At 53.5% G+C, this 27132-nt stretch overlaps 1 protein-coding gene across 2 annotated transcripts; it reads left to right on the top strand.

Moving 5' to 3' along the window:
- Positions 1-1899: 1899 nt before the first annotated feature.
- ALDH4A1 (aldehyde dehydrogenase 4 family member A1) lies at positions 1900-26880 on the top strand. Of its 2 annotated transcripts, XM_065421359.1 has the most exons (15): positions 1900-1964; positions 6765-6858; positions 7379-7471; positions 8979-9026; positions 10422-10577; positions 12127-12276; positions 12480-12554; positions 19089-19276; positions 21218-21291; positions 22934-23130; positions 23534-23581; positions 24633-24785; positions 25535-25656; positions 26403-26521; positions 26768-26880. In XM_065421359.1, exons 1-15 carry the CDS (start codon positions 1915-1917, stop codon positions 26878-26880), a joined length of 1680 nt encoding a protein of 559 aa, XP_065277431.1. In that variant the 5' UTR covers positions 1900-1914. The 2 variants fall into 2 exon arrangements, with proteins under 2 accessions (XP_065277431.1, XP_065277432.1); XM_065421360.1 differs by lacking the exon at positions 24633-24785 and having other exon boundaries at positions 1915-1964.
- The last annotated feature ends 252 nt before the right edge of the window (positions 26881-27132 follow it).

Below are 27132 nucleotides of genomic sequence, written 5' to 3'. Positions count from 1 at the left end.
TCACTTCTACATTGTTTCCTCTACTCTCCTGTGGATTAAGAGCAATAGCAAAGATTGCAAACTGAAATCAGCAGTTGACCCCCAGCTGAAAAAGGAAAAAGTCTTCAGCAGACCTCTCCTCTTCCCCCTCCCCCCCCCCCAGCCTCAATGGAAAAACAGGCCTTGTGTTAAGCCCAGAAGACATTGCTTTGTTTTACCTTTTTTGAGGGGAAGATGAGCAGGGGCTTGTCAACATTCCTCTGTCAGAGGAAGAGATTTTTCTCATTCTTTAGGGTGAGGCCAGTTGAGAGCTGCTCTCTAAACTTTAGAGAGTGCTCCCCTTAAACATGAAACAAACAGTGTAACTTCCTGTGCTGCCTGCCTTTTGTATTTACACAGGAACTAATGATCTACATTAACTGGGCTTTCTAGATTCAGAAGCCAAGATTTTCCAAAACGACTAGTGATTTTGGCTGCCTGGCTTGAGACATGTCAAAAGGGCCTGATTTTCAAAGGGTGAGCGCTTAGCATTTCTTGACAATCACGCCCCTTTCAGATATCTCAAGATAGGTTCCCAAAATGAGTAGTTGCTTTTGAAAATCTTGGCATTTTTTTTTTTTTTTTAATTTAAACTGTGTAGCTTATTTGCCCTCTTCACAGATTTCAGGAAGGTTAGTGGGTGGATCTCAAATAGGCCTTGCAATTCTGCTGCCATGCTGGGCTGTGTATTTTTTGCTTCACAGCCCATCTTGAAGCCCCATTAGTCGCATCTCAGTTACACTCCTTGTGTGAAGAGATTTCCCCTTCAGCTCATCCAGTTGAGCCCTGTGTTTTTGGAGTGGGAGGATGGGGGTTCCCCTGCAACAGAGTTCTGAGTGGCGTTGGGGGCACGAATATCAGGGGGTAGCCATGTTAGTCTGTATCCACAAAAACAACAAGGAGTCCGGTGGCACCTTAAAGACTAACTGATTGATTTATTTGGGCATAAGCTTTTGTGGGTAAAAAACCCACTTCTTCAGTGGGTTTTTTACCCACGAAAGCTTATGCCCAAATAAATCTGTTAGTTTTTAAGGTGCCACCGGACTCCTTGTTGTTTTCGGGGCACAGTGCATTGACTAACTGTAAAAATCCTTAGGTGGCCATGGATTTGTTTCAATAGCCGGATAATGATTCAAACTGTGGGACACGAAGTATTTGTCCTGGAGCAACATCCGCCCTGTTTATATTCTCAGGACAGAGGAGACAGTTTTCATATAAATGTTTGAAGAGCCAATCCTTGGGCCGTGCCCAGGTAACTCATGGGAACCAGGGGGTGTCTGGGGTTGTGCCTATGTGGCCAGTTGGGTCAGTTTCTAGTTACCATTCATAGTTCTCATTTCAATACATAAATTTATTTTATTCTCTAATTCTTGCCCCCTTCCACTGGGGACCTCTGGGGGGTGGGGCTGGTACAGTATGACCAACCCCCACCCCCATTGGTCTATCCAAACTCCCTCCTTCCCCACCCCCCGGTGACTCTTTAAAGAACTTTACCGACACCTCCCTCCTTGCAGCCGGTTGTAACATGAAGCAGCAGCTGATTGGTCAGAAGGCCCCCAAGTTATGATTTGATTGGCTGATACAGCGCCGCCCTAGGACAGAACGGACTGCACCATGGGCTGGAGAGGGGGGGAGCGGCTAGCGGCACAGTATGCGATCCCTGGGGAATGGGCGAGGGGGACGGGGTTGGGACATCCCCACCCGGCGGCTGCTTGGGGGCGCTCTGCTGGATGCACTAGCCTTGTTGGGGGGGGCAGCTGGGTCCCCTCCCGGGAGCTGCAGTCTGTCCTCCTCCCCCCCCGCCGAGATGGTACAGCCCGGCCCAGGGGTCCCATGCTCAGCGTGCGCTGCGCTGGGTCTGGCCCGTCGGCTCCGAGTCCGCGGTGCCCCGAGACGATGCTGCTGCCCCCGCTGCGGAGAGCGCTGCTGGGCTGCCCCCGCGCTGGGTGAGTGAGAGCGGGGCGGGGCCTGCAGGGAGCCCTCCCGTCCTCGCGGGGAGCCCCCCGCTGCTGGGATCCGGGGTCCCCCGGCAGCGCCCCCCCGGATCCCCCCGGCGTGCGGGGTCCCAGCGCCCCGCGAGCTCCGGCCGCCCCCTTCCTTCCCCGGGCGCCCTGCCGGGCCTGATGTTCCGCTCCTTGGCGGCGTGGGTGTGCACTGGGCCATGGGGCCGCCCCCGTCGGGGCCGCCCCTCTGGGATTTAAACCTCCCGGCAGAGCCAGAGTCGGGATCCCCCCCCCGTCACACACCGGCTGCTGGGGGCCCTGCCCGCCCCGTCGGGAGGGGGGTCAAATCTGCCTGACCCCTCTGCCCACCCAGCTGCCTCTTGGCCCAGTTTGCTCCGGGCTAGTTAGGGGGGGGTCTGTCAGCAGGTCTTGCTGCTGCCCCCTAATGCTCTGCCTCTCCCCCCCCGGCTCCTTTACATCGGGGTGAGTTGGGAGCAGCTGCCCAGACGTCAAGGCGGGAGGCAGGGCTGCAAAAATGGGGGGCAGTGGAGAATCTGCTGGAAGGATTCCCCCGGACGCTTATCTCCCTTAGATTTCCATATTCCCACCCACCCCGCACTCTGCGCCAGCCCTTGGCACGTGCTCCCCTTATCTGCCCAACACCTCTGCTATCTCAGGGAGTGAGGGTTTAGGCTTATCTACACTTCCTGAGATAGGAAAATGGCAGCAGGTGACAGGCAGGAGTCTCCTGGGGAAGCAGATGTTGGCAGGTCTCAACGTGTCCTTCTCCTCTTCCCTCCCTGTTCATGTCTCTGGTGCCCCACCCAGTTCTGGGGTGACCCATGCAGAGTTGTGTCCCCTTTCGGGGTTAAATGGCCTCTCCCGTCTCTGGCTCATGCAACACGTGTGCCTGGGCCACCCCTTCTAAACTAACTGCGTATTGGCTGCTTTGCTGACATGCGGGTGCCACCGTGGGGGGTGACTAATGTGGTATCACTGGAAGTCTGGTACAAGGCCAGGGTTGCCTGGGTGACTCCGGGGTTGTATTGCCACAGGTTGTGCTGTAAACATGTTCCCTCTGCAATGTATTTAACTGGCAGCTACAAGCACCAGGATTCATGATGGCAGGAGACGCTTCTTTACCTGTTTTCCCCTGCCAGGCAGGATTCCAGTCAGTTTCCTGCTCTGGTACTATTGGGTATGTCTCGGCTGCACAGTTAACCCAGGCTCTTGCCTGGGTTTTAGTCTTAACTCCCCTAGTGTCCACACAGGAAAACCTCTGAGCCAGGTTTGGAGGTGCTGTAAGCCTGGCCCAGCTGACTCCTCTGTGGGTGTGAGTTGGAATCCAGGCTCTGCTTTTAACTTGGGCTGGAACCCACCCGCTTTGCAGTAAGTACACAGGTTAAATCACTGGAGAGCTGGTAGTCCTCCAATGCCTTCCCACAATTCTCCCCAAAGGACAGACAAGGTCTCCCACAATTGACAGGGAAAGAATCCTAGAGCATCTCAGCACACAGAGCCAGGGGCTTTGCCTCCAGACAGAGACAAGCGAGTGCAGAACCGGTAAGGACACAGTAACGTGGGCAGGGTTTTGCCGTGGGGACACTCACACCCATGCTATGCCAACCCAAGCGTTCAGACCCAGCTGCCAATCACACAGGTTAACGGTGCAGCATAGACACAGCCGTTGTGTACTCTGTCCCATTTTCGGGGGCTGAGCAGAGTTCTGACTCTTGATAGTTACAACTGAAAGAATATTGAGACTCTAGCTTTATAAAATAAAAATATTTATTAAACACCAAAGGAATACAAACAGGGAATTGTCCACAGTCTTAACAACATGATGTGTATGATGGTGTCTTTGATTTGATTACATCAGATCTAACAAATATAAATCTCTTCAAAGTAACTCAGCCTTCCCTTCTCCTAAAAAATATAGGCACATCTGAATCCCAGCGTATGTCATTGCTGTGGGTTTGTAACAGATGTGGACAGCGCAAAACAAAGCGTTTTGGAAATTCTCATTCCAATAGTTCCAGAGCTTATCATATTGACTTCCTGAATTTCCTCCTTCATGTGTTGAATAAAACAGTCTTGCAAAAATGATTCAGATTTTGTTCTATCTTCTGTAGTTGAAAACATAATATCTAAAGATCTGTATGGGAGAGTTGTCAGGAATCCAGCATGCCAAAGGGGCAGTTTTTTTTGGTCACGTCTGTTTTCAAGAATTTCACTCAGTTTGTACAGTGAAAAAATAGGCTGGTTAGTTTCACTTGTTTGTCATTTTCACTCTTCCTTGCCTCTCCCCTAGCCTGCCGTTGCAAGGCTGGGCTACCGGGGAATGTTTTAAATCCAAACAAAATACTACTTCCAGTGCAATGATAACCAAACAAAACACAGAAATATTTCTCTTCATCCAAGGCTTTGTCACATCTTCTTGAGGTTTGTCACAGCTAAATCAGTCTCTGTGAAGCTTTAGAAGGAAAAGCAGCTGAATTGTTGGTGTCTGTGCAGGGTTTGAGTGTCTACCAAACTTCTAGGGTCCTTTCTATTTCCGTTGCAGGGTTGAACTCGGAGGTAGTCAGAGGTAAAGGATTTGCAGCAGTAGCTTCATATTTCACTTTATCTTCAGCCCATGTCATGTGACAATGTTCTTTGCTGCTTCCAGACTGGAAAGCCTGATATGTGACTGCCGTGATCTGAGCCAGGCTCTACCTCGGTCAAGACTGAGCATTGCCCATGGCGAATTGTAGCATCAGAGGATCGCACCTCTGTATTAAAGTGGTCATGGCTACGCTTGGTTTACAGGCCGAACTTGGACCATCCCTGTGCTACTTACTGCCACTAATTCATCTTTCATGGCCTTTGCTTTCTCCTGGCATACTTCTCCCCAAACCCACTACTGGGTCAACATCTTTTCTCTCTCCAGTACGTGGGCTCCTCCCCCTTTGGCTTTTGGTGGCTTGTTTTCTTCTTACTGCTGCTGGGAAATATTGCTGAGGTGGAGAATTTAATGCCAGACTGGGCCTGGGAAATTACAGCACCCATGGTAATCTGCAGCTACCTGTTGAAGCATGCACTGTGCTGACAAAACAAACCTGCCCAGCTTCTGCCCCCCTGTACTTTGAACTCTTCTAAAAGCAGGAGTTGCGGTGTAGATCCATCAGTCCCATGTGGAAGCTGCTGCGTTCTGCAGCAGAGAACCTCCCACCGTGCTGGGATGTTGGTTCAAGAGCAACTCCGATGGAATAAAGCCCCCTACTGAATTGTCAGCACCACTTCCTGCATCAGTCTTCCCTCCTTGGAAGTCTCCTGTCTACGGTTTAACTTTATATTTTCTGGCAGAAACTGTTCTTGTGTCCCCGCATGCATGGTCTTCTTTCGGTTTATCTTGGGTCTTACGTGGGACTAGTTAAGCTGCATTGGAGGTGGTGTAACTCTCTTCTGATAGGAATTACATTGGTGAAGGGTTTGTGTGGGCACAGCCCCGTGTTGGTGTCACTACACTATTACAGTTAGTCCTCCCATTGGCATCCCACGGTGCATTGGTTCACGCCTGGCCTGGCCTGCCTGGTTATCTATGCGCACTCCGCTGCTCCGGGAGTATCCAGACAGGATGTCCCACCCCTGTTCAGATACCACTGATGCATCAGGGGTACGCAGAGGTCTTCCTGGGGGTACATCAACTCATCTAGAGAGTTGCCCAGTTTTACAACAGGCTACATAAATAGCACTAGTGAAGTCAGTACAAACTAAAATTTCCTACAGACGACGACTTGTTTATACTGCTCTATAGACTAGACACTGAAATGTAAGTACAATATTTATATTCCAATCGATTTATTTTATAATTATATGGTAAAAATGAGAGATGAAAAGCAATTTTTCAGTAATAGTGTGGCTGTGACACTTTTGTATTTTTACGTCTGGTTTTGTAAGCAAGTCGTTTTTAAGTGAAGTGAAACTTGGGGTACACAAGACAAATCTGACTCCCGAAAGGGACACCGTAGTCTGGAAAGGTTGAGCACCACTGAGCTACGCCAATGGGAGAGCCCCTCCCATCGGTGTAGCTAGTGTCTACACTGCAGCTGTGCCGTTGTAGCGTTTTAAGTGTAACCGAGCCCTCAGACAGGTGGATTAACGACGACGGAAAAACACCTTACTATAGGAAGCGTCTGCAGTGCTTGTAGTGTAGACAGCCGATGGCACCTAAGTAATTTAGGTTCTTTTGAAAATTCTGCCCTTAGTCAGTTTCAGAAAGCAAGTTTAAAAGTAGTTTCAACCCCCAACACACCAGTCCTCTGGCCAAATCTTGTGGCTTTACAATCACATTGTCCCGTTCTTTCAAAATGGCTTTTCTCTCCCCTGTTGTTGCGTGAAAGATCCACACCACACACGGGAAGCTGACTAGGCAGTGAAACTGACTACCCACAAAGTGCCCTCAAATGTACGCAGTAAACAAACTGGGGAAAAGAGAGGGAAATTATTATTTATTTGCCAGGGCACCTAGGACCCCAATGTGCTAGGAGTTGTACAATCACAGAACAACAACAACAAACTTCTCCCGACCTCTTTCAGCTCTAGCCACCTTAGTGGTTCCTTGGAGCAAAAAAACGTTCAGCGGGAAATGCGATCTTTAAGCAGACTGTCTGGTATAGTGTGTACCGCTGACAATAAGGAATGAAACTCAGCAGCAGTGCCTCCGTGGACGCCTGTCTCACTTCACCGGCCAGGACAGCCGCGGTATAGATTGAATGAAGAAGACTGTGGCTTCTCAGTGTGTCTCTCTCTTTCCCTTCCCAGGCTGCGATGGCAACACCGTATAGCTGTAGAGGTGACCAACGAACCCATTCTGGAGTTCAAGCAGGGCAGCCCGGAACGAGCGGCTCTTCAGAAGGTACTGTCCTGAGTTGCTTGTTGCAGCCAAGAAATCAGGGCTCTTCTTCCCCTAGTGCGGCGTGTGATCTTCCAGCCTCACTCTAAAGTGGCTGAGTCTTTAGCTGAAGTGGTAGGACACCCTTCCCAACCCCTGATGGTTACCCTCTTGGGGAGAAGTCTTTCGCCCACCCCACCCTTGTTACCCCTCCCTTAACCCTGCAGATGGCCCCCATAACACGGGGATGTTCTTAGTCTGAACAGAGCTTGGTACTGGAGAAGTCCAAGGTTTCCTTTCCCTGGGACGTGAGCACAGTGCTGGTCTGGCAGGCAGGTTCTAGAGGGACTCGGACATGGACCTTTGGCAGGGCTGTGGGTAGGACCATCAGGTCACCTGGTTTGAGAGTGTGGTGGGGGAGGAAGGCGGATCAAAGCCACGGCTGGCTGGATACCGTTTCCATCCCTGGGGGCTGCCTTCCGTTCAGCAGAGGGGGAGCTGCCAGGTTCTCACCAGTTCATTTTTGTTCTGACTCATCCGATAGGCGCTAAACGATCTGAAGGGCAAGACGGAGGCCATCCCGTGCGTGGTGGGGGGAGAAGAGGTGTGGACATCAGACGTCCGGTACCAGTTGTCGGTGAGTCCCAGTGGGGAGTGCCTGGTTGCTAGGTGACCACTCCACGGCCTGGCAGAGCCCTGGGAACCTGTGAGGAACCTTTCTGACACGACGGGGAAATCCCAGTGTGGGGCAGTTTTATTCCCTTCCTGGAAGACATTCCCCTCCCCAGGGATTGCTCCAGCTCATTCACGTATTTCTCCCTCTGGGGTGTAGTTCTACCTAGTGTCCTTGTTAACCGTTGCCTCCTAGCAAACCGGCCCATTACAGACACGAGGGCCCTTTCCCGGAGACTTACGAAAGGTGAGCTGCCTTAGCCAGGAGCTGGGTAATGGATGGATCTTTGGGGAAGTCCCTCATGGGACTTGCCAGACTGGCTCAGACCCACAGCACCGAATCCTGTCTCTAACAATGGCTGGTTCCAGCTTAGGAGGAAGGTGTAGGAACCCTGCCGTAGGGAGATTGGGGGGGATAATGTGCCCCCCCGCCCCCATATTGGTCTCTTCCTGATCTCTGGGCTATCTCATTCCCCAGAGGAAGCCACCCTTCCTGGGACCAGAAAGCACCACCTGGGAATTGCAGTCTAAGCTGTTTCCCCAAACTGTCTAGGGGCCAGCGCTGACCATCAGATTGCCAGCAGATCGAGGGAAGTGATTATTCCCCTCTATTCGGCACTGGTGAGGCCACACCTGGAGTATTGCGTCCAGTTTTGGGCCCCCCACTACAGAAAGGATGTGGACAAATTGGAGAGAGTCCAGCAAAAATGAATAGGGGGCTGGGGCACGTGACTTACGAGGAGAGGCAGAGGGAACTGGAGATATTTAGTCTGCAGAAGAGAAGAGTGAGGGGGGATTTGATAGCAGCCTTCAACTACCTGAAGGGGGGTTCCAAAGAGGATGGAGCTCGGCTGTTCTCAGTGGTGGCAGATGAGAGAACAAGGAGCAATGGTCTCAAGTTGCAGTGGGGGAGGTCTAGGTTGGATATTAGGAAAATCTATTTCACTAGGAGGGTGGTGAAGCACTGGAATGGGTTCCCTAGGGAGATGGTGGAATCTCCATCCTTAGAGGTTTTTAAGGCCCGGCTTGACAACCCTGGCTGGGATGATTTAGTTGGTGTTGGTCCTGCTTTGACCGGGGTTGGACTAGATACCTCATGAGGTCCCTTCCAACCCTGATATTCTATGATCCTCTCTGGGTAGGGCTGGTGCACACGATTCGGTCCCTGTCCACACAGGCAAAACCAAAGCACGTTGCACATGAGTGTCCCCAACGTGGGTCATTGATGCGGGACTCAGGCATCTGGGTGAACCCAGCAGAAGGTGAATGGAGCTTGCTTTGGAGCAGGGTGGGTCCCTGGGGCTGGATACACACCACCTCTGCCTGGGTATGAGCCCATGTCACCCCATGTGAATGGGGGACTGTTCTGTACGCAGAGGTGTTGCGGGGGGAGGGCAGAGGGTGTGTGTGGAGTTGGGGGGGGGAGGGCAGCTCTTTACAGCATTAATCACCCCAGGCTCTCCTCCTTTCAGCCGTTCAATCACTCGCACAAGGTGGCCAAGTTCTGCTATGCGGACAAGGTGAGTGTGGCGCATAGTTGTGCCCAGACCTGCCTCCCAGTGCCTGACCTGCAGGGGGCAGGCTTGAGGGCGCGTGGTCATGGGACTCCGAGCTGTCCTTTGCCGGTGACAGACTAAACCTAGGGAGGGTTCCCCAGAGCCTGCAGGGGAAAGTGACACTTATCCCCTCTGCTTTAATGAGGCTGAGCTCCTAACACGGGGCAGCGCTGTGGGCCTCTGGCTTGCCTGCTGTGGGCGCTTTAAACAGCATAACCTAGGAGAGCGCCTCACGCTGTGTCCGCAGCCGCTGGGCCTGCGCCCTGCACAGATCCAGCCGCACCTCCGTCAGGATTCAGCGCCCCTGCTCCTTGCTAGTGCAGCTGGGGGAGAGTGGGGCGTAGCTGCTTAAAATGAATGTGGGAGTGAAAGCCGGTGCTACGATCCAGCTGCTGAGTCGAGTCGTGTAGGGGGCTCGCTGCAGGAAGCGGGGGAGGCGACGCCGTAGCGGGTGGTCTTCCCTCAGAGCTGGCCCCCGCCGGATGCTAAATGAATTGTAAAACCTAGGCCCACAGTCACAACCCATCCTTGAATGGGGCGTCCTGGCCAGATCCCAACTTGGGTTGTTATGTAGGCAGAATGCAAATTTCCCTAGCGGCTTCAGCTAGACATGGGAATCTTCTCCCCTTCCTGCCCTAAAATGGTTACATGGTATTAGACAGCTGCTGCCTTCCAGGCCAGAGGTGGTTGCATTACACTAGTGGCTGAAGAGACCCTGATATTTAGGTTTTTTTTTTTTTTTTTTTTTTTTTAAATGAAATTATTTGGCGGTGCCTTTACCCCCCTCGCTCCTTCCTGGCAGGGTCACCAGGGCAGCTTGGGTGGAAAATTTTAACTACAGAGTAATTCCCACTTACTTGCCAGATAGTTGGAGACTTCCAAGAAATAACACAACACATACAAATATATTTAACACAATAATTATATTAAACAGGCAACAAATATAACATAACAGGGTGAAACACTTCACCTACCTCGCCCTGGGATTGGGCAGCTTGGGGGATGTTTGAAATCCCTATCAGAACACACAGTAGTGGTATTTATTTAGTGTTGTAACCATTAGCAGGGAAACTGGAAAATCCTCTTGAGTCTGACCTGCTCGCCTGAGCGGTTCTTGACCCCCTGGTGTTCAGAGTCCTGATCAGTCCTGGCATAATTGCAAGCTCACAACTATGGCCTGCAGCAAAGTCTTTGGGTTATTGCCGGGACCGCGTATGTAGCGGAGTTGGGGTGGGGCTGGTTCCTCCCCCCGCAGTCGCTGATCTGAGCCATGAGGCTGCCGCGAGCCCTGGGGTGGGGCTGGGGGACTGAGATTCTGAGAAGCACTAATCTGATGTGCTTCCATCTTCTGCTCCTCAGGACTTGCTTAACAAAGCAATCAACGCCGCCGTGGCCGTGCGGAAGGAATGGGACCTGAAACCCATCCAGGACAGGGCACAGATCTTCTTCAAGGCGGCCGACATACTGAGCGGCCCAAGGCGAGCGGAAATGCTGGCCAAAACCATGATTGGGCAGGTAAGGCTGCAGGTGGAATGGTCCCCAGAGAACCTGCTGGGACAAACCATAATGATTGGAGGGGGTGGGGGGAAGGTGGCAGGAAGAGCTGGGGGGAAGTGGCACAAATATGAGAGACGTCTGTGATTCAATGAGAACGTGGTGTACCCTGAGTTCTTCCTTTGCGGCTGGAGCCGTGCGTCCGTCCGCTTCTGCTGGGGACGTTGCCCGGCTGTTTTCTAGCAGACCCCTCCCTGCACTTAGAGAGCTGCGGGGGGATCTTTTTAATGGAGCGGATGTGCGGGCGCTTATCTCTGTCCCTTCCCACGTAGCAGGAGGTGGTTATAACGCCAGGGGTAGGGAGACGGGGCTGTGAGTGGGGTGGAAATACCCAGGAAGCGTGAGGTGAGCAGCTGATTGGGCTCTGGCTCCGCTTTCAGCGCCATGTTTGTGTCGCGTCAGCAGCAAAACTTCCCGGGCCAACCTGGGTGAGACAGTGGGTGAAACAGGGAAGGTGACGTCCAGGGTTGGGCTGATCAGGAGCGGCCAGTGAGACCCACAATTAGGGGGTTAGAGTCTAGCAGGAGCCTGATTTCCCCCTTCGCTTTTGCTGCAAGAAGGGGCTGTATGAATCCTGCAGGGCATCTGGCAGGGATCTGTCCTGATGCACCCGCTTCGGAGCATGGATGGTGTCTTCAAACAAAGGAGCCCCCCACCCTCCAAAGACAAGTTTACCCTCCCCACAAAAACCCTGCGGGAGAAGAGGGGCCTTGTTCTGTTCTCTAAATTGCGACGGACTCCTGTTGTGTTGACCCAGCGAGGGAAGCAGACCCCAGAGCCGAAGGCCCTTTGCTGAGTGCCCCCAGCCCTTTAAATCTGCTACCTTGAGTGCTTCAGTTGGTCCCTGTCACCTCAGCGGCATGTGGGGCTGGGAAATGGGTCACTAGGATAGCATGGGGCTCAGGCTCATAGATCAGACAGCACTGTGAGAGACTAGGAAGGGCCATGCATGAAGGGAAAGAGAATTAACTCATGTATGATGCCTGGCCTGGCATTGCTGAAATGGACCGAGGGAGCAGCAAGGGGCTGTTGGAGAAGATTCGTGGCAAGGAGAGGGAAAAAGGGGATTTCCTGGGCGCTGATGTAGCCAGTGCACTCCTAGCAATTACAGTGATAGGGTCTGGTCTGTGTTCATTGCACAGGCTGTTGCGTGAAACAGACGTCATTCTGTGCAGGGCTGGTGACTAACTGGTGTGCCAGCGCCGTGAGGGACACCTGGGTTTGATTCCCAGCCCTGATCTTTTGCCCTGTGCTGGGGGTGGGGGGCAGGTCAGGGCTCTGCCAGGGAGAGGGAGGGGAAAGATACTAACAAACCCAGTCTGAGTCTGGGAGTCCGGCTTTCCTGCTGGTCGTCACCCACCCAGTGAGAGCAAGGGGGAGAGGCGGCATGGGGCAGTGTAGCTTGAAAGAAGCCAAGACCCTGTGTCCATCAGCCCCTAGGGAGAAAGCCAGGCGGGAGTGTGTTTCGGGGCTGCCTGAGTGCCGCTGATCTCTCCCATTCCCCTTTCAGGGCAAAACCGTCATGCAGGCGGAAATCGACGCAGCCGCGGAGCTGATAGATTTCTTCCGATTCAACGCCAAGTATGCGCTGGAGCTGGAGAACTCTCAGCCCGTCAGCATCCCCATCAGCACCAACAGCATGGTCTACCGGGGGCTGGAGGTGAGGGGAAGGGTGGGGTGGGGTAGGGTGGCTCAGACACGCGCATCCAAGGTGTGGGGGGGCGTGAGACATCCCGGCTCAGACCAGATGCTCTCCCTGTGCGTCGCGAGCTGCAGTGGGCCGTTTTTCCACGCTCCTGCGGCTTCCCTTGGGGTGTGCACATTACACTGTGTAAATTCTCCCTTTCCCCCCCCTGCCCGCAGGGCTTTGTGGCAGCTGTTTCGCCCTTTAACTTCACTGCGATTGGCGGGAACCTGGCAGGGGCTCCGGCTTTGATGGTGAGTGTGGAGGAGGGCGCGTGGGTTTTCTTTACGCAACGCTGGGGTTTTGGATTAAACGGCTCTTTGCCCAATGAATCGGCCCCGTGTGCTACCCCCAGGGATAGCTGAGCAACCAACACTCCACAATGAGGAAAGAAATTTGCTTTAATGGAACGCTAAGGTTGCAATTTCAAACACCCCAATGCTAGGAAATGCAAACATCAAGGTACTCCTAGTAAATTGCACCCCCCATTCCAGTATCCTGTCTCTGACGTTACCAGATGCTTCATAGGAGGGGGTAGGAAACCCTGTAATGGACAACTATGGCATCAGCTGCCTGTAGGGGACGCTTCTTCCTGACCCCCACCAGTTAGTGATTATCTCGTGCCCTGAAGCATGCAGGTTTATTTGCCTTTTATTCTTATTCAAGCCTCCCCATATGGATAATGGGTTACATTCAATGTCTCTCCCTGCCCCCCCCCCCCCCCCCCAAATCTTGCTAAGCTCTTGGCTTCAGTGACATACTGTGGCAGTGAGTTCCACTGGCTAGCTATGCATTGTGCAAAAATGTATTTCATCTGTTTTAAATCTGTTGCCCTTGACCGTCCCTTTGTTCTTTTATTATTAGAAAAGGTAGGTAGGTGCGCCCAGCTTACCTTGTATATTCCTGGCATGGCTGGGTAGAGCCTCTGCTACAGTGGGCATTTATTGAGGGCAGCCTTTGTGCTGCCCCCTCGCTGAGCATTGCCCGTGGAAAGGTTGGCGTGAGTACTCTGCCCCCTAATCAGCATCTGCTGTAGAGCAGTGGTTGCATTAGGAGACTGTGAAATTAACTTGTTAATGAGGCTGCTGATTTCACAGTCGGGCAGTGTTACACAGGCGCTTGGGTCAGATCAGGCTGATATGGCGGGCTTTGTGTGAGCAGAGAGGATTTCTTAGCGCCGAAGTGCAGCGAGTTGTTACTTGGTAGCCTCGGCTTGAGTCCTGCCTTGGGCATGAGGTGGGATATACCAGGGTTTTCCTAACGGCTGGATTGTGTGGGGGTGGAGGAAAGGCAGAAGAGGGAGTGGGTCAGAACAATCAAACCGCTGCAGTTTTGTGATGCTGGGTTGGCCTGGAATTCCAGCCTTGCGGTAGCCTCCTGGATATGCTTACAAAAGAAAGGGGGTGGGGGAAAGAGAGAAGTATTAGTGTCTAGTGTCTCTCCTGCACTGAGCTCTGCCTGACGCAGGGTTGGCGGGGATCAAGGAACGCCTCCCTGATTCCTCCTGGGGCATTTGCACGTGCCCCTGCCCGTCAGTGTAAATTAGAGCAGCCTAGGAGCTGCTCTAGTTTATGCCAGCTGCGAATTGGTGTGGCTTGCGCTGCCACCTGTGCTTTGGGAGTGAGGGGGAAGTTAGGTGGCATAGCTGGCACCTACACCAGAGAGCTCCCTTATGCTGGATAATTCTCAGCTGGCCTGATTTCACCACTTTGTGCTGCTTGGCGTGGTCCAAACAGGAGGAGAGATTCAGGGCCGGTATTTGCAGTGTTTCTAACTAAGCCCTAGCCTGCCCTAAACTAGCCAGTGTCTGTGTTGAGTTAACCCAGATTTCCCATCAAACACGGCCAAAGGACTACAGAGTCCAGGTCAGACATGACCAGTGCTTTTGGTTGCTTCCATTGTTGGGTGCTCAATTTGAAATGCCACTTGATTTATTGATTTCAAGTGCTAAGCACCTGCCCCGGGAAAATCTTTAAGGTGTCTCCCAGGCCGGACACCTACAAATTGAGTGTGCCCTATCCAAAATCCATAGTCCCTCTTGAAAATTTAGCCCCCCCGGAAACATTCTCTGACCCCACCTCCCTCGCAGTAAAATGTCACATTAGTAGCTGCCAAGACTTTCCCTGCTCTCGTTGATATAAACGGATGTAACCCTCTTTGCTGAACGGCCCCATTCAGCCCGGACGCTGCAAGCTTTAAAATGTCATTTTGCTTTGGTACGATGCCAGCACGCCTGCAAAAGTAAAAAGGGCATCGCTGCTTAATGAAGTTCGGGTGTTGGGACTAAAGGGGTGACGATGATGATGGGGTATTGCAGTCACCATGACGCGTGGTAGGCCAGGCGGGTTGTGTTGGGCTTGTCCATACAGGGAAATTCCACGGCATAGCTTTAGTGGAATAACTATTCTGTGGCAGTTGTGCCAGTCTAACTGCCCTATGTGGGCACTCTGTTGTGCCCTAAAAGTGACTATTCAGGAATAATTACTCCTCTCTGGAATTGTTGTGGAACAGTGTCTGGGCCGGGAGTTGTACCAGCATAGCTGTAGTGGAATAATTCTGCGATAGCGATGCTGGTTAATTTCTCTGCGTAGACAAGCCCTCAGATTCTTGGTTTCCTGAGGACCTAGGTGAGGCAGAGAACGATTAAGGTTTTGTGGGGCCCTGGGCCAGAGCAAGTGGGGAGCCCCTCCCCACCCCTTCTGCCTACAATCCCACCCCCGTTCCGCCCCTTGCCTGCGGCCCTGCCCTGTTCCACCCATAATCTGCCCCATTCTGCCCCCCTGTGTGGCTCTGCAACCTGTTTGCTCCTTTCTGCCCCCCCCCCCCAACTGCAGCCTCATGACTGGAGAAGCTCTGCCCCCCCTCCCTTTCCCCCTCGGCCACAGTGGGGAGTGAGAGCTTCCCCAGCCCTGCTGCTTCGGCAGGGAGCTAGAGCTCCTTCAGTTCTGGGGTCGCAGCCGGGTTCGGGGCACTGGGCTTCCCTCATTGCCAGCACTTCTGCCAGGGAGCGGGGTTGGGGTGCAGGTGCACCCATTTTTTCTGGGCCCCCCCCAATTGGCCGGGGCCCCTGCGCACGGGCCCCGTCAGCCCATTGGCTAATCTGCCACTGAGGTGAGGCGCTCACTGGACTGTAATTATTGAGACTTTCCTTATTTATTTTTTTATTTATTTAAAGATAGGGCCAAGTGTGTAATGCAATGGGCGTTTCCACTGAATAAGGCAGGCCAAGTGGGGCTCCATGCTAGTGACTTTGGGCTTTGGCTCAGGAGAGGGTCAGGAGAGCGGAGGAGAAATCTCCTCTGATCGTGGAAAGAAGGTGGTGTTTATAATCATGGAAAGGGAGGAAGACTAGGAAGGGACATACGGGGCTGTCTTTTTGTTTCGTGTTTGTACGCCACCTGCTCCAGGACTGGGGCTCTGTGGGGCTGCAGCCACCCCCATAATAAATAAATTCTGGCTCCTGGTCTAGGAAATGTACTGGTATTAGTTACTGGCCATGGAATGAGGTGGTGTTTGGGAGTTCACCGAGTAAGTAACGGACCATGATATGCGGGCAGTGCTCCCTGCAGGCCACTGAATGAGGTCAAAAATACCGGCAGCAATGGGAGAGGGCCCGAAAGTCACAATAGTGCTAAACTGCATTTTTGAAGTCTTCCAACCGAAAGGATCCCAAAGCGGTTCAACTGATGTACGTACCACACGTCGGCACTGCCTGCCGCTGAAGTGCAGCCACCTCTGGGGTAGAGCACGACAGCTGTTAAACAGGGCACACAGCCGCTTACAGCTGGATGTGAAGACTACTGTGCCCAAGTAGAAGTGCAGCGGGGATCGAGAGAGGCAAATGGAATTTGGACCAGGGTACCTGGTTTAATTTTTCTGCTCTTATGAAAAGTGTCCTGGCATGTTTATGGAGGGGATGGTATGATGGGATAGCCTAATTTTGGCAATTAATTGATCTTTGACTATTAGCAGTAAATATGCCCAATGGCCTGTGATGGGATGTTAGATGGGTTGGGATCTGAGTTACTACAGAGCGTTCTTTCCTGGGTGTCTGGCTGGTGAGTCTTGCCCAAATGATCAAGGTTTAGCTGATCGCCATATTTGGTGTCGGGAAGGAATTTTCCTCCAGGGCAGATTGGCAGAGGCCCTGGGGGTTTTTCACCTTCCTCTGCAGCGTGGGGCACGGGTCACTTGCGGGAGGATTCTCTGCACCTTGAGGTCTTTAAACCACGATTTGAGGACTTCAATAGCTCAGACATAGGTCAGGGGTTTGTTACAGGAGTAGGTGGGTGAGATTCTGTGGCCTGCGTTGTGCAGGAGGTCAGACTAGATGATCATAATGGTCCTTTCTGACCTTAAAGTCTATGAGTCTCTCTTTAATGACCAGAACCTCAGACTCTAAACTCCGTATGGAAGACGGTGCCTCCAGCAGCACAGCATCCTCTACTGGAGCTGGAGGGGATTGATTTACGAGGAAAAACAACCCAACGTTTCGCTCTTTTAAAGTGACGACGAAGGTGGGGGGGGGACACACCTACAAATGCGGAGGGTGTAAACCCCAAGGGGGGAGAGTGAGTGAGGCATAACTAAGAGGATACTCAGACTGTCAGCTCTTTGGGGCAGGGGTAGGTGCTGTACCATCAAAGGGTCCATGTCTAGGGGCCCTAGGTGCTCCGGTGATATAAATAATAGCAATGTTAAGAGAGGAAGAACAGGGGGATCCTTCTGGTGGGGCGAGCTGTTTGTCTGGGGGATAGAAACCCCATCCCTTGGGCCATTCAGAGCTAATCCGGTACATAGGGGACAATTCTGGTGAGCTACGTGGTGGCAGATTGGACCTGGCAGGTCTGATCCGTCCCTAACAGCTGGCAGTCTCCCTATTTTCTGGTCTCTTTCCTTGTGTCTGCTTTTCACTTGAGGACAGACCCCAGCAGAGGTGCTGCATGCCAGGGTCTCTGCTTCCATTTAATAGGGGAAGCTGAGATCTTCTCTGCCCCTGGTGCTGGGCTGCTAAAGGGGAGATGGAGGAGGGGTCGCGTGGCTCCTGGTATCGGAGAAGTGGCTAGTTTGCCAAGCCTACGTCCCTGCTTTGTGCACCTGGAATTAAAATGGAGAGTTGCGGGCCAACTCTTTATAATGAGTGGACATTAATTAGCAGCATGGTAATTAGTGCTTTAGTAATTTACAGTGGAATTCCCATGGGATTAAATATCTCGGCCGCATGACTAGCTGGAGAGAGCAACACGATTAATGTGGGAGAAGGATTTCGTAGGAGCAGAGCTTTTGCCACATCAGAACAGACCAGCAGCCTGGCTCCTCTGCTCTCTTGTCCCTGACTCTGGCCTGTATTGGATTTCACAGGGACTTCAACATTTTGCTGAGTGTGATGTAGTTTTCCCACCACTCGGAGTGGAAGAAAGCGGGAAGAGGAGGGGAGGGTTTGTGTCGAGAGGCTCAGGAACTGAACGTCCAGTCCAGATGGACAAATGTTTATGGCCCCTTGTCCCCCCCCTTGCTTTCCATCTGCTATGACTGTTGTCTTGGTTCACGACACCACTGCACCGCCGTGAGCTTCCCCGTAGCTCGCCCCTCGAGGGGCTGGCGTAGTGGGCGCAGCACAGAACTGGGTGGAACCTTTCAAACCTGGGAGCTCCCCTGGCTTCAGCCTCTTACGAACGGGAGTCACGCGATGAGGGAAAGGTGCAGCACCAGGAGAGGATTAAGGGATCCCTGCTGGTCACATGGCTGCTTGGGGCCGAGTATAAAAGGAAGGGGAAGCTGGGTCAAAGGGAAACTAAGAGGTAGGATGTGTCCTCTTCCCTCCAGGCTGGCTGAAAGGGGGGGTGGGGGTGGGACACCTCTCTAGGAATTATTGCTCAGTGTCTTTCAGTTGAGTCACCCTCTTCTGTGGACAATATATAATAATATATGGAGATATACCTATCTCCTAGAACTGGAAGGGACCCTGAAAGGTCATCGAGTCCAGCCCCCTGCCTTCACTAGCAGGACCAAGTACTGATTTTGCCCCAGATCCCTAAGTGGCCCCCTCAAGGATTGAACTCACAACCCTGGGTTTAGCAGGCCAATGCTCAAACCACTGAGCTATGCCTCCCCCCAGTAAAACCAGCCCTGAAGAAAGCCTTAAATGGACTGAAGCCGGGAGCTTTATTTCCCTTTCCTGGCTGGTTAAAGCACCTACTGGTTTATACCCAGCTTCAAGGAAACCTGGCTTGAGGAGGAAGTACAGTGTGGCTGAAGCTGCTGGCAGAGACTCAGGTCCCATTCCCAGCATCACAGCTCGCTCTGTAACCTTGGACAAGTCCCTTATCTTCCCCTTGCCTCTGTTTCCCCCATCTGTAAAATGGGGGTGGCACCTACTGCCTACCCAGCGGTGCCAGGCTCAGCTGGTGGGAGATCTGCACAGGGACGGTGCTAGAGATAAGCAGAGGGTCATTATGGGGTCTGCCTGGTTTCAGTGTGAGCGGGAAGAAGTCTCGAGACTTCAGCTGAGTCGGGCATTAAGCTCAGCGCTGTTCGAAACGGAAACTTGAAGCCAAATGCAGGGGATGGGTGTCAATCCCATGCACCTCAGCGCTGCTGGACCCCCCGTAAACGCAGCTGACTTTCACTGCTCTGCCCCCATCTGCTTTGTTGGCAGACAGGGGCTTTGGTTGGATCGTTGAGCTTTGGAGCCCTGGGGTCAGGAGCGAGGGGGCCCCTCATCGCCCGCTATCTAAGCCCATGGCCGCCCTCCGTGATCAATTGATTTGTTCCTCCTCCTGCTCCAGGGAAACGTGGTCCTGTGGAAACCCAGCGACGCCGCCATGCTGTCCAACTTCACCATCTACAGGATCCTCCTGGAAGCTGGTCTCCCTCCAAACGTCATTCAGTTTGTCCCGGCTGACGGAGCTGTTTTTGGAGACACGGTCACAAGCTCTGAACATTTCTGCGGGCTCAACTTCACGGGCAGCGTGCCGTAAGCGGGCAGGGAAGCCGGCCGAGGGTCGGTGCTTCGGAGAGGTGGTTGGGTCGGGCAGGGTGGGGTCATGCTGCTGCAGCAGCATCTGCTCAGGTGTGATGCAGCCACATACCAGTGTTTTGCAGGCACTGGAGGTTACTTCAGGACTGGTTAATGTCCTGCAAGCAAGGTCAGGATAGAAAGGAAAAAGATCAGCCCTAATTGGGCCCCATTGTCATCTCCTCCCTACTCCCCATTTTCTCTGACGGTGTACGAACAACGTACCCTTGACACATTATGGCAGCTGTGGAATGATGTTAATTTCCAGGGCATAATGAAACCTACGTGGACGTTACCAAAGCCCCCGCTTCTCTAGACTCCAAAGACTGTAAATACCTTGCTGTGGGGACTTCCTTTAGGGCTGCTGGGGGACAAATCCAGACTCCCCATTTACACTGTGACCAAGGGACAGGGCCCCAGTTAAAAGCGGTGGTGTAGATGGGACCTAACCTAGTCCGTGTGGCAAACTTAAAACTCTGGAGTATCCACCGTTCTTTCCCTACAGGGACTGTGTCTAGCTAAACGCAGGGTTGTGAGTTCAATCCTTGAGGGGGCCACTTAGCAATCTGGGGCAAAAATCAGTACTTGGTCCTGCTAGTGAAGGCAGGGGGCTGGACTCGATGACCTTTCGGGGTCCTTTCCAGTTCTATGAGATAGGTATATCTCCATATATTGGGGGGGGGGGAGCGATAGCTCAGTGGTTTGAGCATTGGCCTGCTAAACCCAGGGTTGTGAGTTCAGTCCTTGAGGGGGCCACTTAGGGATCTGGGGCAAAAAAAAAAATAGTTGGGGATTGGTCCTGCTTTGAGCAGGGGGTTGGACTAGATGACCTCCTGAGGTCCCTTCCAACCCTGATATTCTATGACCTCTAATAGGGAGCCAGGAGTTCAGATTCCTGATCTCATTCTGTGTCAGGGATTCCGGACAAGTTTCTCAAGAGAGGCACAGAGAGAGGTTAACCCTCATCTGTAAATTGGGGGTGATATTTACTTCTCTCGCAGGGACACCAGAACTTCCATTAATTGCTCGCAAAGCCTTTGGAGAGCTCCTTGGGAGAGCGATGCTGTAGGAAAGGGATGCGTTGTTTGTTTCACATTCACCCATCGCGTTAAAGGGATGTGAATTAGCCACGTGAAGGACTCCACGGCCCGATAAAGGGCATTTCTGGCAGGTGCTCCCTTTGTCCATGTAGATTTGCAAACTCCCACTCGTCTCCCAGCACTTCAGGGTGAGTTATTCCCGCAAAGGACTCTGCTAGCCCTCCCCGAAGCGCCGCTCCCAAAGATGACAGACTATTAAAATCCGGGGGCCCCGCTAACCAGCTGAATGACATGGTCTGATGAGCATTGGGCTTTAAAGGTGGGAAGCTCATAAATTAGTATTAGTGGCTCTCTCTCCTGGTGGGAGTGTATTAGCATTTTTATTGTTTTGCAGCTCAGGGGTTTGTCACAGTCAGAACCAAAAAAGAAGGAGGGAAAGAAAAGAACTGGATGCCCCTGCCAGACTCTTTCTATTTCTCCTTTATTCTCTTCTGTGCCACTTTTCTCTCCCCTCTTTCACTGTCTCTCCATCTCTGCCTTTTCGGTAGTGCCCATCACCTTGGTGTCTAGGCCCTGGTTCTCAGGTTGTCTCCCCTCCTCTCTCAAGGTATGAGCCAAAGCCTGTTGAAGTCAATGGGAGTTGTTTCCATTGGCTTCGGTGGGCGTTGGATCAGGCCTCTTGGCTGGAATGGGGAGGTGAAGTTTCTTTAGCTCGTGGATCTGGGGCTTTAGGATAATCTCCAATCTTCCTGGGGCCTGAGAGCCGGAGCCTGGTTCCACAGCTCTCGAGATGCCTGCTCCAGTGTGCGCTGAGTAACCGCGGTGTGGTGCCAGGGTCTCACTCTCTTCTGCCTTTCAGAACCTTCAAGCACCTTTGGAAGCAGGTGTCGGAGAACCTGGATCGATACCGCACCTTCCCGCGCCTGGCAGGAGGTAATGCCCAGACTTAGCTCTCGGGGGGACAAAGAGCCACGTGGGCCATGCCAGCTGCAGGGGAACTCCTCAGCAGGAACTGAGCAGCTACTGGGCAGCGTGTGTGGCCAGCTTGCTGTTCACTTCCATGGCTGTGTTGTATTTCAGGTGGTCTCCTACCAAACACGTGCACTGAAATAAAACGTGTCTGGAGAGAGAGCTGGGGAGGCGTGGGCTCCAGTGGGTGCAACAGGGAATTGTGAGTTAGGACTCCTGGGTTCTTTTCCCAGCTCTTGGAGGCAGTGTGGTTTACTGTTCAGAGCAGAGGCCTGAAAGCCAGGACTCCTGGGTTCTAGTCTCAGGGCTCTGCGAGAGCCTTGCTGGGTGGGACCCTTCATTTAACTGCTCTGTGCTGTGCTGAGCTTTAAGCTGGGGCCAGTCACCCTTCAGTGCTCAGAGGTTAGGGGAGGGCAGAGGCCACAGGGGCCTGTGCTCAGGTCCCAGGCACTGCAGGGCAGAGTCCTCGTGTGCCCAGCGATGCAGAGCGGTGTGGGGCTGTACAGGTCTGTCTCCTACACGCTGACTCAGTTGGGACCCCACGGATGTTTTCCTTCCCCTGTTCAGGTTCGCTACGGCCTAGCTGACACCCAGTGTTCCCCCGGCCGTCCTATTCCAGAGCGCATCCTTAGCGGAGCGTGCTCTGCCCCGGCTGAGCTGAATGGGCCGAGGTATTTAGGAAACCTGGTGCCATTTTGAGATCAGCTTGGGGAGGCCTCTTGCAGTGAACCTCCTGGGAAGAGCAGCTGGCACCAGCGAGCCTGGGGCAGAAATGGCTGGGGCTGCTCTGACGGGATGCGGTACCCATCTCGCTGCAGGAGGAGTTGGGTAAAGAGCAGAGGATGGGTGGTTGTGGGGCTGTAAGGGGCACCTGGGGCAGAGCATGGGGGGTAGGGTGCCGACGGCTGGTTGGTGCTGTTGAAGCGATTGAGCTGGGTGGTTTGTAAGGCTCTTGCTCCATGCTGGGCTGGGCCTGCTCCTCTCTCTGCTCACTCATAGGAGCCTACAGCAGATGCTGTACTCCCATATAAACCCATTGCTCCCCTCCTGCTAATGGGGCGATGGTCCCTTTGCTTTGTACCTAGTGAGGGAGAAAGGGAAGAGACGGGGTGAACCCAAAGGATTGCAAGGCTGGAGGGAAGGCTAGGACTAAGGGAACAAGGTTCAGACTCCAGTTCTGTCACTGACCTGCGGGGTGACCTAGTGTGAGTCACTGCCTCAGTTTCCCCAGCTGCAAAATGGGTTTGATAATTCTGACCCCCCCTCACCGGGCCGCTGGGAGACACTTGGCTGGAGCTGCTGGAGCAGAGCTAGGCAGGTGGTTCCCATGTTGTTGGTATTTATCCCTCAGATGTGTCTTCGCTTAGAGCCAGCCCTGCGTCCCAACATGCATGGGGCAGGGTAATTCAGACAGGTGAACCTGGTAGGCAGACGCTTGGCCTGGCTGATGAGAGTGAGAGTGCGGTGTCTGCTGCCCGCGGCTCGAGTGTTAGATGGGACTGTACACGAAGCCAGCTGGGGCTGGCCGTAAGTTGCTCTGTCTGGAAGGGATGAGGCAGTGACGGCTCTTCCCGCCTGGGATGGGTCGGTCTGTGTCTCTCCTCAGAGTGCGGCGGGAAGAACTTCCACTTCGTGCACAGCTCAGCCGACGTGCCCAGCGTGGTGAACGGGACCCTGCGCTCGGCCTTCGAGTACAGCGGCCAGAAATGCTCGGCCTGCTCCCGCCTCTACGCCCCCGACTCGCTGTGGCCCCAGATCAAAGCGAAACTGTTGGAGGAGCACAGGAAGATCAAAGTGGGAGACGTGAGTGGAGCTGCTGGGCTTTGCGGCTCAGCGGGTGGCTGATGGGATTAGAGGCTGCAGTAGCCGGCTGCTAATTCCTATTGAACCGAGCTTTTTATCCACTGGTTCTTCCCCCCTCATCTTTTTAGTGATTAGAAATTAACTTGTAGCCAGCGCTGCGGAGGAACGATTGTAAGGAACTGTTAACGCCACAGCGTAATTGAAAAAGGCCGGCTGCTCCCTCTTAGGGGTGTGGGGATGTGCGATATTAAAGAAGGGACAAGTGTCACTCGGGGGATTTAGATTCTCTTTCTTCCTCCTCCTGCCTTCCGAGCTACCTGCCTGGCGCTCCGAGGCAGCTGATGGCCTGTGGAGCGAAGCAGCCTGCTCACTCTTTCACCAGCTCCCCTTCTTCCTTCCGCAGCCTGCCCAGGATTTCGCGACCTTTTTCTCGGCTGTGATCGATGACAAGGTAAGACCAGTCCCCTGCCCCAGTCCCCTTGCTGGCTTGACCGCTTGAGTCCCTCCAGAGGGTGGGCCCTGGCTGCTACGGGGAGGCTCTGGCATGCAGGTGGGCCTTTTGGCCTATGTGCCATTGCTCCCCGTTGCCCCTTTGGCTTGCCTACCTGTGATCTCCTAAGCCAGCTTTCTTGCTGCTCCCCTAGAGGCCTCGCGTGGTTTCCCCAAGCCAGCCAAACCCTCCTGGGTATTGATTATCCCTTCTCCCTCGCCCTGGGCCTCGTCAGGGGCTGCACTTCTTCCCCTTCCGTCGTTCCAGATGCAGCTGAGCTGGCAAGTGCTGTCTTAAGTGTGTTTTCCTAGCTTGTGGGCAGGCAGCTGGCAATACAGGTGGCTTTTTGGCTGCAAATCCCTCTCATCCACTTCCATTGCAGAGAAGGGGCCTCTGCGGCACAGGGCCTGCCCTCGCTGCACCCCTGCAAGGGGCTTTGGGCAGCCCCTTGCTGTGCCTGTCTCCCTACTCTGTCCTTGCCCCATGGCGTGGCCAGAGCACTAGAGACACTAGAGACTAGAGACCATCTGAGACTGCAGTTGCTCATCTTCATACAGAGGTGTGGCTGGCTATGCTACAGGTCCCAGCGTGCAATGCTCCACTTTGCTAGTAGTCCTTGGGTCTGTGTCTTCCGTTGGCCGTCTCTCCAGGGCCAGCTGTAGTGTGCAAAGTGTACACGGCTTTGGGTTTCTAGCCAAGTCTGGACACCCCCTGCCTTACTGCACGTGCACCTATCTGAGACTGCCGTCCTCAGGGACAGTTGTCATGATCTTGCCCAGAAGGGGCCTAAGATTCTAAGTGCAGGGATGCTCCTGGGGCATCTTCCCGGAAGCAAACCCTGGGGCGTGCAGCGAGATGCGGACCCAGCGCTGCCTTCTAGGCAGCACTCCAGCGAGTGGCTTCACGTGCTACAATAGCGTGTCCGCCGCTGCTGGATCCTGCCGGCTCCAGGGCTAGCGTCGCCGACGGGCAATGCCCCCTTTCAGACTCCTCTTCACACTCTGGTTTTCAGTCTTTTGCACGTATTAAGAAGTGGATCCAACACGCCAAGACGTCGCCCAACCTCAGCATCCTGGCGGGGGGGACGTGTGATGACACCGTTGGGTATTTTGTCGAGCCGTGTATCGTGGAGAGCAAAGACCCAAAGGACCCCATCATGGAAGAGGCGAGTATCCCTTGTCTCTCCTGCGGGGATCGAGGTTGAATTGACCGCGAGAAGAGCATGAGGAATAGCCATTGCAGAAGCACAGATCTTTGAGAGAGAGCGAGAGAGAGAGAGAAATCTGGCCATCTAAGCCAGAGATTCCCATCCTCTAGGACTGATCCCATAGGACTCCCTCCCCTTAATGAGTAACCTGCACTGCTCCTCAGTGCGTGTGTTGCTGCCTCCTGCCTAGACTGTAGCCCTCCTGTGGGCCTTGAGGTGCTCTCAAGACTGTGCCTCAGAGCAGCGCAAGCTCCATGACTAGCGTGCAGTTAAATAGGAGGCCACCGGCGCAGCGCGGTAACTGGGGCAGGATTGTTCCCCACGCTGTCTTTCCCAGTGCCTTAGCTGCTCGAGTGACGGGGCATCCACAGGTTCCGGGAGGGGCCGGTTGTATAGGCTAGGAAGCCCTTCCTGATTGCAAGCTGAGTGTCATTCCACCACTGCTCTTGGCTCACCCTAGTGATGGACGGAAAGGAGCAGCCTGATGGGCTGGGAGATGGTGCTCTGCCTTCCCCCGGAGTCCTTCCCTGCAGGAGTTGATTGTGCTCCTCCTGCTTTCACAGTGCTGGTCATTTCTCCTGTTTCACACCGGCGATTTGTTCAAGCAGCAGGCGCTGCCGTCAATAACAAGCAGCGATTGTGGGCCACGCTCGCAGGCACGCAGACTCGGCTGCTCCTGCCCTGACAGCCTTTGTTTTGCTATGCAGGAAATTTTTGGCCCAGTCCTGACTGTCTATGTCTATCCAGAAAAGCAGTACAAGGAAATCCTACAGCTCATAGACACCACATCCCCCTACGGCCTCACGGGGGCAGTGTTCGCCCAGGATAAGTAAGTGCCTGAATTCTCACTGCTCTAGCAGTGTGCGCTAATAGCTCGCTCTCTTTCTTTCCAGGGTGCACTAGGGGGCGAATAATTTTAACCCTTCGGTTTCTGTCATGCAGAACCAGCACATGTATTACCTCCATTTTCATCACTGTCTTCTGCTAGAAGGAAGTCCTGGGCCAATGGGTAGGGCTTTGCACAGCATGGGCCGAGTAGTGATTTAGGGCAGGGAGGCTCCTTGTCTGAGCCCCTTGCCCCTTTTCCCTAGAGGCTCTGAAGGGTAGTTCAGGGGGTTTCCCTCAAGACAACACTCCTACGTCCTACCAGCCCCAGATGGCTCGTTAGGGCTGCCCCATGGCCATCAGAGGTGGTGAACTTTAAGTGGTGCAACTCTCTGGGACTGAATGGTACAGGGGATGGGTTTGGAGCAATGACACATTTCACATCTGGGGTTGAGCCCAGCCTAGGGCAGCAGTAACTAAGAGTTGACCAGCTATGTTGTCCGCTTCAGCACAGAGGCCAGGGATTGACTGGGCTCTGCAGAGTACCCCAGGAATGCTGAATCTTCTAGGCCAGAGCAATATTGGTAGGGTGGGTTGCTTTGCTGGGGGTAGATGTTGGGCTGGGACATCTGGCCAGCACTATGTTCTCTTGCACACGGTCTGAGGCCAGGAGGCCCACAGCAGATTGAAAGGACGATGACCTGAGCGTGTCCTCCTCTGCTGTGTCACTGCTCCCCCCATCTCTCCTAGGCACGTCATCCAGGAAGCGAGGACGCTTCTGAGGAATGCAGCTGGCAACTTCTACATTAACGACAAGTCGACGGGTGCAATTGTGGCCCAGCAGCCATTTGGGGGTGCCCGTGCCTCAGGTGAGAGGGGAATAGCTGTCAGCTGATCCATACACAGTGGGGTGTGAATGTTCCTCTCTGGGAACTAGAGCCAGGCGCTGGGAGTGAGCAGGCCTAGGTTCTACTCCTGGCTCTGTGCCGCCATCTCCTCAGCTGTGGGATGGGGATCTCTCTATGGAACCTCCTGCAGGGCAAAGACTGGAGTCTGCTCCCTACTGGGGAATGACTCCTTCTTCCCGTAAAGAGCCTTTCCTGGCTTTCCTACAGGAACCAATGACAAACCGGGCAGTCCCTTCTACCTCCTGCGCTGGACGTCTCCCCAGGCCATCAAGGAGACCCACGTGCCCCTCGGAGACTGGCAGTACGCGTACATGCAATGATCGCGGCCCAGTGCCTTCCATGCTGGGAGAACGCCCTCTTACTACTGACTCCCAACGCAGAGCGTAGTTGCCGATCTCATTTCTAAGCTACGGCTCTAATAGTATTTAAAGCATTTTGTTTTTTCAAACAAAATTTAACAGACTGTTACCCAGCAACAAGAGCAACCCTTGTGATTTCTCAAGCCCGATGTAGAAGATTAGTCTAAAGCAGGGTTCTTCTGTAGGCTGCAGTTTGTTCATGGTCCTCTAGCA

This window comes from Emys orbicularis, chromosome 22, assembly GCF_028017835.1.
Source record: "Emys orbicularis isolate rEmyOrb1 chromosome 22, rEmyOrb1.hap1, whole genome shotgun sequence".
NCBI classification, from domain to species: domain Eukaryota; kingdom Metazoa; phylum Chordata; order Testudines; family Emydidae; genus Emys; species Emys orbicularis.
Note: the sequence above shows the minus strand (reverse complement) of the source record. Positions and strands in the feature narration are given on the sequence as shown.